The sequence below is a fragment of the Phyllobates terribilis genome, unplaced genomic scaffold, assembly GCF_046119375.1.
Source record: "Phyllobates terribilis strain yellow unplaced genomic scaffold, ASM4611937v1 Scaffold_3__8_contigs__length_932513732, whole genome shotgun sequence".
In the NCBI taxonomy this organism is placed as follows: domain Eukaryota; kingdom Metazoa; phylum Chordata; class Amphibia; order Anura; family Dendrobatidae; genus Phyllobates; species Phyllobates terribilis.
The window spans coordinates 276816733-276828903 of NW_027362763.1; the positions used below are offsets into that span (position 1 = coordinate 276816733).

General features: G+C 37.6%; 1 protein-coding gene across 1 annotated transcript in view; it reads right to left on the reverse strand.

Moving 5' to 3' along the window:
* The window catches only part of SI (sucrase-isomaltase), a 414470-nt gene that overhangs the window by 110868 nt on the left and 291431 nt on the right, over positions 1–12171 (reverse strand). Inside the window, exons 36-40 of the mRNA XM_073674817.1 lie at positions 11881–11997; positions 8136–8220; positions 7629–7767; positions 4915–5048; positions 953–987 (exon numbers count right to left, since the gene is read on the reverse strand). Coding sequence (XP_073530918.1) covers positions 953–987; positions 4915–5048; positions 7629–7767; positions 8136–8220; positions 11881–11997 — 510 coding nt within the window. The remainder of the gene's footprint in view (positions 1–952; positions 988–4914; positions 5049–7628; positions 7768–8135; positions 8221–11880; positions 11998–12171) is intronic.

The following is a 12171-nucleotide window of genomic DNA, read 5'->3' on the forward strand; positions in this document are numbered from 1 at the left end:
ATAAATACACATATAAATAAAATATATTTAAAAAAACAATCAAAGATTTGATGAGCTACTGGACCAGATGTGTCACTAGGCAGATAAAACCCATGCCATGGTACAGTCATAATCACCAGGTTTTCAAGGTCAGGACCAGATTAAAGTTCATAAAAATGGTGCAGTATTCCCCCTAGGTTTTTTTTTTATTTCTTTAAAACAAGTATGATTGTAAAAAGCCTTTATTATCAGGAGAAGTACTTTGAACCTATTCATCAGACAATGGATAGCAACAGTGACCCCAGTAACATAGCCTCTAACACATATGTGAACATTGACTAAGCTCGTGAGCTGTGGATCCAGGAATTACTTGGTATGCATTATGCATTTTAAACTATGAAATTAGTCTATATAATAAAAATACTAATAATACTTTCAATATATTCAAAAACATTTCAACTGTGTAGTTCAAGCTGAAAAGTCCAAGGCTACAAATATATAAATATATACTTTTATAGCTACAAGACTACAATAACTGCTCTGTGCAATCTCAATAGAAGCAAAGAAACCCATGCACATCATACAATTCTAAAGCTTATTTGGACATTATTGTACTACTTTAATATTTATATTTTTTATTTCTCAGAATACATTTGGATCTATCCATTGATGCAATAGATTAATGCATAGGTTGTATTTACCCCCTCCCACCACTCTAGTCTAATCCTAAAGTCTACTCTCTTTTTCTTGGTTCTGATATAGAACAACAAATTTTATTGTGCATTTTGGATAAAAAGTGTCAATCCAGTGGAGTCAGGTATGTGTCTGGTTCCTTGTCACTTCACACCTGTTCGGACCTCCTCAGTGCTGACCAGTTGCTGAATGTGAATGTGAAGTAACTATATTTAATAGGCAAGATACCTACAGTAATATTTACTTATATTTTTAGGTGCCATTATCTCAAAGTACTTACATATGAAATACCAAAAAGGCTGAAGTCCAGCATGCCTAAAAAAATTAAAAGTAAAGAAATATAAAGAAATACTTTGCAATTAAGTTTCTCAATACTTGCAATTATTGTCTGTGCATTTTTTTCTTGGCTTCCAATTAAATACATTTTAATATGCAGTACTTGAAATTGGAGTTCTTAGTTGCATAAGAGACTTCTGTAGCAATATCCAAACTGGAGTTGGAAATGTATTAATGTTAACACCTCAAAATCCTGTGATAGAAGGGGTCAAAATCTTCAATGATGGGATGGCATGGATGATGTAGTCCCTAACCCCTTCCCTTATATAACATTATAACTCTCTGGCAGTTTTCATCCATTTAATTGATGAAAGGGGACAACCTGTGCATATTCTTACCTAATTTGACATAGAAATAGGTTTAGCCTGAGCTATTTAATAATTAAAGCTTTTTAATATTTAATATTTTTATACTATTAAATATTTTGTACTATTTATATCTCATGAAGTTCATCTGCCTGTTAGAATCCTACAGACATCATAGAGGGTGGGTCCTTACGCTGGATATACAGATATTATATACACACATGGTTAAAATTGTTGGTACCCCTCGTTTAATGAAAGAAAAACCCACAATGGTCACAGAAATAACTTGAATATGACAAAAGTAATAATAAATGAAAAATCTATGAAAATTAACAAATGAAAGTCAGACATTGCTTTTCAACCCTGCTTCCACAGAATTTAAAAAAAAATAAACTCATGAAATAGGCCTGGACAGAAATGAAATAATGTGACAAAAGGGACATGTTTAATCAAACTGTGTCCACTAATTAGCATCACACGTGTCTACAATCTTGTAATCAGTCAGCAGGCCTGTATATAGGGCCACAGATACTCACTGTGCTGTTTGGTGACATGGTGTGTACCACATTCAACATGGACCAGAGGAAGCAAAGGAAAAAGCTGTCTCAGGAGATTAGAAAGAAAATTATAGACAAGCATATTAAAGGTAAAGGTTATAAGACCATCTCCAAGAAGCTTCATGTTCCTGTGACTACATTTGCACATATTATTCAGAAATTTAAGATCCTTGGGACTGGAGCCAACCTCCCTGGACGCGGCGGCAGGAGGAAAATTGATGACAAATTAAAGAGACCGATAATACGAGTGGAAACAAAAGAGGCCAGGATAACTTCTAAAGAGATTAAAGGTGAACTTCAAGCTCAAGGAACATCAGTGTCAGATAGCACCATCCGTCGTTGTTTGATTCAAAGTGGACTTCATGGGAGATAACTAAGGTGAACACCATTGTTGAAAAAAAATCATATAAAAGCCAGACAGGAATTTGCCAAACTACATGTTGACAAGCCACAAAGCTTCTGGGAGAATGTCCTATGAACAGATGACACAAAAATGTAAGTTTTTGGCAAGGCACATCATTTATGTTCACAGATGGAAAAATGAAGCATATCAAGAAAAGAAAACTGCCCCTACTGTGAAACATGGAGGAGGTTCTGTTATGTTCTGGGGCCGCTTTGCTGCATCTTGCACAGGGTGTCTTGAATCTGTGCAGGGTACAATGAAATCTCAAGTCTATCATGGGATTCTAGAGGGAAATGTACTGCCCAGTGTCAGAAAGCTTGGTCTCAGTCGCAGGTCATGGGTCTTGCAACAGGATAATGACCCAAAAAACACATCTAAAAACACTCAAGAATGGCTAAGTGGAAAAGATAGGATTATTCTGAAATGGCCTTCTATGAACCTTGACCTAAATCCTATTGAGCATCTTTGGAAAGAACTGAAACATGCCATCTGGAAAAGGCAACCTTCAAACACGAGACAACTGGAGTAGTTTGCTCATGAGGAGTGGGCTAAAATACCTGTCGAGAGGTGCAGCAGTCTCATTGACATTTACAGAAATCTTTTGATTTCAGTTATTGCCTCAAAAGGTTGTTCAACAAAATATTAAGTTAAGAGTACCATCATTTTTGTCCAGGCCTATTTCATGAGTTTAATTTTTTTTTAATTCTGTGAAAGCAAGGTTGAAAACCAATGCCTGACTTTCATTTGTTCATTTTCATAGATTTTTAATTTACTATTACTTTTATCCGATTCAAGTTATTTCTGTGACCATTGTGGGTTTTTCTTTCCCTCTTTTAAATGAGGGTTACAAACAATTTTGACCATGTGTGTATAATATACAAATATTAGCCCCTGTTCTGGAAGAATTGAGCCATCCTTTTATGACAAAGACTGTGGTTTGTCAGAATGGTTGCTGTGAAATATTTCTTAATTGGCACCATATTATCCGAGCAAAATCACATATCCTTTACGAAATATGAGACAAAATAAAATGTCGAATTATCAAGATCTACATGCATTTTTTTAATTATTTTAATCAGTCATTGCTAAATGCATTATATATTTTATCCATATGAATATATCAACAGAGATTATGTAAATATACTACTTTAGTTGGCTTTCTTGCCTCACAGTTTTATAGAAATTATGTTCAAATTAAGTGAGCAGCCGTTTGTTTTTGTTGTTTTAGTAGCATTACTTTTTGGCTAACTTTTGGTGTTCCCCAGCAAAATCAAACAAAAAACACCAAAGGTTTTGCAATCAGGACAATCAAGCAGCAATTAGGATGATAAGCTTATTTCCTGGAGGCTGTTTTTTAAAGAGGTTACTTATCTTTGATTAGACGTAAGATATAAAATGCAAAAAGAAAATGAAAAACTAGTTTTGTTTCCCAGATAAATAGTGGTCAATGGTCAATGTAGATAAAGAAGGTATTACAATTAATAGTAACATTGAAATTGCAGTACCAAGAAGGAAAAGTCTTAGAGTTATGATAATCCCAACATCGACAGACACATTAATGATATACAAATGATAAAAAATGATAAATAAATAATTCAATATTTAGTATGAGCTCCATAAGCACAAATACACACATGCCATGGTATGCTATCTGTGAGGCTGGTAATGCTTGTTATTAATGTTTGTCTGAGGAAATTTCTGCCAAAATGAGTGCATTTGGGCACACTAATCAAGATCCGCTACTGGCAGCTCCCATTGCAATTGCAATCAATTCTAGATGTCTTGATGGGAGACAAGTCCAGAGACACTGTAGACCATGTTGTTAGTGTATGTGTATATACGTATATATGTAAGCATGTGAATTTATGCACTTATTGCTCATACTAGATGCTGAATAAATTGAAATGTTTTGAAAATGTTAATTAAATTATTTATCATTTGAATATCATTAACATGTCTGTCTATCCTGTAATTTCCCTAATTCCGTGGCTTTCCTTCTTGGTGTTGCAATTTCAATGTTGAGGAATGAAGTATAAAATATAACAGTAGGTTAAAGGGAACATGTCAGGCTGTATTTGTAGTCTGATCTGTGGGCCGCATGTTATGGAGAAGGAGAAGTTGAGCAGAATGTTATATCAATTTGTTTATAAAGATTCAGTCAGTAAATATTGTATTTTATTCATTAAAATCTTTGTTGTTTGCATGTATATGAGTCCAGTGGGTGGTCCTACTTAGCAACAGGGTTATAGCTCCTCATGCTGTATAACATCTTGACTGCTGATCAGATACCATTTCCAGCATGACAGATAATAATATAAAGTAAACTCAGACAGTGTGGCGGTTCAGTGGCCTGTAGCATCACAGTGCTGGGGGCCTGGGTTCAAATCCCACCAAGGACAACATCTGCAATGAGTATTGGTTGGTTTTGGGTATGGGAGAAAACCAGCACAAAGATATACTGATAGGAAAGTTAGATTGTGAGCCTCATTGAGGACCGTGATGATGTCTGAAAAGTGCTGCATAATTAATGGCGCAAGAGACTGTAAAAAAATAAAATAAATATCACAAGTTACTGAAAAGATTAGCAAGAACATGTGTTACACATACTGTACATAATTTATAATAAGGCCATGATACTTACCAATAATAGATTTATCAATTTGATTCCAGGCAGCAGTGTTGTCTCCAAGCCAGTGGCCAACCCATTGTCCAGACGATGGATATGTAGAGCGAGAAATGACTATTCCACGTTCTCCTGTGATGCGGCGAAGAGCACTAGACAAAAAGATAGGATAATTTCATTTTCATATTCATACTATGTAAATTTGAATTGAACATGATTTTATGGAATTTCAAACTTAAAATTACAGTCACAAAATAAACCTATTATGATGACAGACCTCTTTCAATTGTATTAGAAAGAAAATTGAATATGAATGACTACAATGGCTCTCCTGACTAGCCTCCTAACCCAGCTGCAAGTAACCCAGCCAATCTAGTTGTCGCATAAAATTTAAAGAAAATATAAAAGAGTGTATTGATTTGTTTAAATTTATATTGCTTCTTTCTGATATAAAATATAAAAAAGTGTACCTGTGCTTAGGAGGAGGTGATGGGGTTATCTAAGTGCTTCCTCTAGTAAAGATTACAGAGTAATAAGCATAGAAAACACTGAAAATACAATGATAGCGTGCACAGAATAGGTTAGGAGTCTTAAAATATCCCCCTACAAAAATTAGGCATATATGTTTATTAAAAATATCAGACTTTAGAGCATATACATGATGCTAGAGTTGCGATGCAGGTGGATATATACTCCCATATGTAAATCCAAAAAAATACTAAATGGATTTAATATTGCCTCAGTATCAGACTCCAGGTATGCTGGTATTTCACATTAAATGTAGTTAGTTGCAAACAATATGATACCAGCAGGAATATATTTGCTCAATAATACCTCTATAGAATGCTGCGTACACCAGATCAACACATAGGAATCCACTATTCCTTGTAAGTCAATGTAAGGATATTTACTCAGCAATATCTCTTTAAGGTGTTGCGTGCATTAAGTCAACACATGGTCATCTAATTCTTAACTGTGTTGAACAGGTGTATTTATCAAATAGCTAAGAGGTGTTTGATGTAAAAAGTCAAAGATTGCTACCAAGATATCTAAGAACAGTCACAGTTCATTGACACTATGCATATGGAGAGCCATATATGTCCATTATGGTTGCCCGTATTTATTCCAATTGACCTGAATGCAGGTAGTAGTGGTTCGCTAAAAGTGAAGGAGTTTAGACACCGATCATAGGTATACGGTGGGAGGACGGTGTCCTGATCCAACAGGTACTGCTAAGTAAATATATACACTGCTCAAAAAAATAAAGGGAACACTCAAATAACACATCCTAGATCTGAATGAATGAATGAATGAAATATTCTCATTGAATACTTTGTTCTGTACAAAGCTGAATGTGCTGACAACAAAATCACACAAAAATCATCAATGGAAATCCAAATTCCAAAGTTGGATCAGCCTTTAGTGTGTTTTTCCACTTTAATTTTGGGGGTGACTCCAAATCCAGGCCTCCATTGGTTAATAAATTTGATTTCCAATGATGATTTTTATGTTATTTTGTTGTCAGCAGATTCAACTTTGTACAGAACAAAGTATTCAATGAAAATATTTCATTCATTCAGATCTAGGATGTGTTATTTGAGTGTTCCCTTTATTTTTTTGAGCAGTGTATAAAGGCCTAATTTTTGAAGGGATGTACTTTAAGGCTACTAATCTATTCTGTGCACACTATCAGGGTTTTCCATATGTATTACTCTATAATCTTTACTGGATGAAGCACTTAAATAACCCCATCACCTCCTCCTAAGCACAGGTACACTTTTTTATATTTTATATCAGAAAGAAGCAAAATAAATTTATACAAATCAATACAAGTGCATCAATTAAATAGTTACACAAATGGGGCAAAACAGGTGACTGGAAAAAAAAAGTACTTCCTTTTGATATTCTAATATGAGTCATGATATCAGTTATCTGAAAGGATAATGACCGGCACACTGTCTTTTAAAAAAAAATTGTGTGCTTGAGGAAGGGACTTGTGGTCCAATCTTATTGATATAGGAACCTCAGCACAACAAATGAAAATGAGAATGTAGGTCTTACTGAAGTGTAAATTTATTTTGATCCAGCAAGCAGTCAAAAACCGATATGGTCCAGCGCTTCGACCAAGAGCGGTCTTTGTCAAGGATATCTGTATGCCTGTTTGCTACATTTTCTCATTCCCAGCTCTCGCTCCACGCTGGTCCTTCTTGACATGAAAGAGATCTTATGATTTACGTTATTGATCTACTAGACTTCTGCCTACCTGAATCCGTAACAGATGTCCTTGACAAAGACTGGTCCTGGTCGAAACGATTGTCCATATTTGTTTTTGACTCTTTGTCGGATCAAAATAAATTTATACTGCAGCAAAATCATGATGACAATTACCATGGCCCCTTAAAAGTAACATTTTCATTGAGTGAATACAATCTTAAAGGGGTATTCCTGCAAACAAATTTATTGCCTATCCAGTCTATGTTTCCCCGTGATCAAGGCAAAAAGTTTGAATGGACTTGACGTCGAGCATGCAGTGCTCCTATGCTTCCATCTCTCAGATACAGTTTAAATAGATTGGCAGTGCTTATGCTCGACCATCACTATAATCAAGCATGGTCATATGAGTGGTCACATAGGTCTGACCTCCAGTAATCTAACATTTATAAAATAGATAAATTATTAATATTTTGTATGGAATACTCCTTTAAATGTAAATGTTCAAAATAAATGCTTACTCAAATGTAGGTTTCGCGTGTGACCATCCATATAAACTATGGACATCATAGTGGTTCACAGGAGTTCCATCAGGCAGGTACTGTTGACTCTCCATACATATGGTCTTATATGTTAAGCCTGCAAGACGGTCACTTAATGCTAAGAGAAAAATAAAGCAAGAATGTACCATCGAAAGTAATTTTGTTATGATTTATGCAGTTTAACACTTTTTATAAAATTTGTGACATTAGAAGCAGCTTTTACTAATTGCTAGTTATTTCCTAAAGGTACACGCTGAGCAAAACAGATACAGTAAATTTTACTTCCTTGATTCCCTGTGCCATGTACTGCTTGTTCAGATGCTGAATAGACACTGCAAAATGCTTATGCATATATTGTCCAGCACAAATTCACCTGTAAGCAAACTACTCGCCTTCTTTTCCAAGCACTACAGCTAGATTAATTCCATATTCATCATTCTAAAGAAATATGAAGTATACATTTATATTAGCTATAAATATTGATACCTGGCATATAGGGAGGATTGTTCAAGGTTTCATCTCTGCAACCATTTACGGATCCATGCACAAAGCTAGCTGGTTCATTCATATCCTAAGATAGTTTGCAATGAGAAAAGTCACTTAATAGTCATAAGTCACATGTAATTATGTGACAACTTGCTGTGTGGCAGCTGAAAGATATTGTGCTATCTATATGGCCATAAAAAGCAAGATTAATTGGATTGCTTGATTTAAAGAAAACAATACTTAATAGAAGCCACAGATTTGAGGACATTCGAGAGCACTTATTTTGTTATGTTAGGCAATTGCAAAAGAGCCCAATTTTTATGTTATTCTTTAGCATTGGTTTTGTTTTTTCCAGAAGTAAATAGGACTACATGTTAGGGCAAAGTCAGATTGTGTAAATCAGAGCGAGATTTGAATCCAGTGAATGGACTGGCCAGTGGCTCTCCCAACCCGAGCATGACAGCTCCATAGAAATACATGCAACTGTCATGTTCGGGTTGGGAAAATCATCTGTTAGTCCATGCACTGCATTCAAATCTCACTTGGATTTATACGGACACCTGACTGATCCATTAAACTCATTTTATGTACAAATTAAGATGCAGAGTTATTAAGACTTTTGTTCATATGCCAATCTTAAAAACTGTGACGACACAGTTATTATTCTTAATTATGCCAGATGGATTTTTCAGTAAGTCAAGAGACATAAGCCATTGTTTATATGAGTCTGAAGGTTGATTCTTGAATTGATGTTTGTTGATTTGTTGAAACCTATTGTATTCAAACTTGCAGCTTATTGTTCCGCTATCCTTGAGAGACAAAGGAACAAGTCAATTGAACAATTGATGTTTGTTAATTTGATTAATGCCTTGTGACAACCTATTGTATCAGTCCATGCAGCTTGTCAATCTGCAAACATTTAAGGAGAAAATATGCATTTTTTTTGAACACTCGAACAATGAGAGATGACCTCCTCCCACCTCCCTCCAAACCTGTGGATAATGGTCTGAATAAGAGCTGTGGACTATAAAAGAGGGCTCTGCCTCTGTTCTCAAAGATTCTACATGACAGTAGCCAAGACACCATCACTCTAACCAAAGGAATACAGATTTGATTCACTGCCCATCACTGAACCAATGGAGACATTTGGAGAACCAAGGTTTTGAAAATCAGGTCACCTGGCCACATACCTCAATAGAATCTGTCTGCTTCCTAAGCTTGCCGCTACCTCCTTTCTGTGAGTGACCACCAAAAGCGGGGTGCTACTGGTTGGGGTAGTTGGCCCTGCAGGCCCTGAAGTTGCAGATTTTCTAATTCCCAGCGAGCCAGCAGAAGGGTGAGACTCTGCTATTTTGACCATCTTATGTGCTTGCTGGAACTGTGTTATATGCTATTGACTGTTGGTGATCCAATAAATTATGTTCGCAGTGTGTTGCCTTCACCCTATGTTGTCTGAGTAGTATTGTGCCCATGGAGAATGAGACCTGGTCCATACGGTCTTTCTAAAGGAAGACAGGCCAGCGGACCAGAGCACACATTGACCCTCGTGTCTACACAAGGACTGTTTGGGTAAATTGCTAAAATAGAAATACTTCCACAGTGCAGATACACATGATATACTATTTTGATATACTAATTAAATTACACTGAGGTACAGACAAACCTGGTTATTTTAATCCATGGTTATCTTCTGCTATTCCTATATTGCTTTCTTGCATGTAAGAACATAACATATATAATTGAATTCTAAATGGTAGTACAAAATATAAACTACAGTATTTGACGGGCCCCCTGGGCCGCGCGTGTGTGAGGATACCCGGAACCGGACCCATTGCGGATGCTGGGGGTTGTTGTCCTCGTGTGGCGGGGACCCAGTCCCGTGGATCAGGGTGGTCAACTCAAATGGCAGTCTATTTATGTGTTTTTTATGATATTAAATGTCTGACTACGCCACCTGTGGATTGCGGTCAGGATGAACCGCCGCTGCAGGGCAGACCGCTGAGGTTGGTGTTGTGGGTGCAGCAGAGTGTAGTACAAATCCCCATGGGAGGAGTGTAGCCTCAGGGTAGTGTATGCGGAGGATGGGGGTCTTGGTGCAGGAGTAGCAGGGACGACACAGAGTTAATGATGCAGTCCAGGGTCTTTACTGACAGTTGTTATTATCCAGACCACTTCTGCAGGTAACGGCTGCCCACGTCGTACTCTGCTCACCAGGTGAGGGGCTCGGTAAACTCCCAGGTATCTCTGGAGTGTTTCACAGGACCCCTTGTGTGTCCTTTCTCTGGCCTGTCATACTCCGCCAGTGACCTCGCTTCTGTCCAGCTGCCTCGGGCCTTCTCTTGGTAAACTTGGCGCCAGTCTCCCTGACCCTATATGGTGCCTTCCTAGCGGGTGTAGCGAGGGGCTGCGCCACATGAAATGTCACAGCCTCCGGTTTCTAGCTGAGGGTAGTTCCCCGCCTCCACTAGTTTCGGGGACCGGTCTCCCCCTTTGGCCTTACCCTTCTACGCAGGTAGATTCGGGCGTGTGGTGGCGACTCGCCGGTCCACACCCCTGGGGTCCCTTCTTTCCTTGTTCCTGGAGCCTTCCTGCTCCCTCTCCTCTCTTCTCACTCCTTCAGGCTCCGGCCTCTCTCTTAAGCCTGCCTGCGGAGCAGAGCCCATGCAGAGCCTCTGCTCCCACCTCCTGCTCCCTCTTCTTCTGTCTGAACTCACTTCTCTTCTCTTTCAGCACTGGCTGGGCCTCACAGGCTAGGCCCACCTCCGGAGCAGAGCTCCACAGAGGCCCTGCTCTGTCACTTTTTCTCTCAGACTGAACTAAACTAAGATGGTGCTCACCTTTTATACCTCTCTCTAGGCGCCCCCAGGATCTGCTTCCTCCCTTCTCCTGCACTACAGGGTTCCCCCTTCCTCAGTGTTCCCTCCCCCCACTCCAGCCAGGGACAGGGACTGTCGTGCTCTGCTTGGAGCATATCGGTCGCCCTGCCCCCCGGAAATGTGGTGTAATGCATGCAGGTGTCGGGGTCCTGATCCAGACTCCATCCTTACCCGAGAGTGAGATATCGCACATTTGGTTTAGATGCAATACCTCTGTAGCAACCGAGCCCTCGGGGTGCTACATATTTACCATATATATGTCAAAATATTCAGGTTTTTGTTTTATTCATTTTACTATTAATCAATTAATTTTAGCATAGAATTTTTAGATAATTTGGTGACTTAATATTAATTTTATTTTTTCTGCAATTACGTTTTCTATTTTAGTTTAATAATTTAGATGCTCTAAAAGAAAGTCTTTATCAGTCAATTACAGTACATATCCTCATCCTCTCAAAGAACATCAGACAAATTAGAGCAAATGATACAATTGTGGGGGCATTATAATTTATGATATAGAATTATTAATTTGGTTATTACTTTATTATAGAGATTCAAACATGCATAGATCTAAAAGCTTCCACTGTTTTCCCAGTTACAAGAACTAAACCTCATAGTTTAGATTTTGAAAGGAAACCACAACACAATGGCAAATCAGTTATATGAATAAAACTCATTGATAACATATGATGCACCCTTTTAGCTTATAATGGTGTCCAGTTCAGCCAAGCTGTATGTTGTCTTGATAAAGCCTCCAATGCAGATGCGAGCAGTGTTATTATAAGATCTATCTAATCTGAAACATATTCATGGTTAAGCATTATCCATGATGCCGAATATAGTCTAGTTCAAAAAACAAAAGTACTTACAATCCAAAGCCCATCAAATCTAATATGTTTGCTTCGATAGTCTTCAATTTCTTGGGACCACCATTTTGCAGTTCTCTCCAGGAAAAAGTCTGGGAATGCGGCATAAGACCTGTAGAGCTTTACAATAATAAAAATGTTACTTAACAATTGATGATTCTTTTTGCATTTTCATATAGTTTCTTTACTTATTAATTTTTTCTTTCTTTAGTTTCTTTGTCTTCCATGGGGCATGTCAATGGGCTGAGGGAACAGCAAGTGACTAAGAATCTGATTGTCATCACTAAGGAAAAA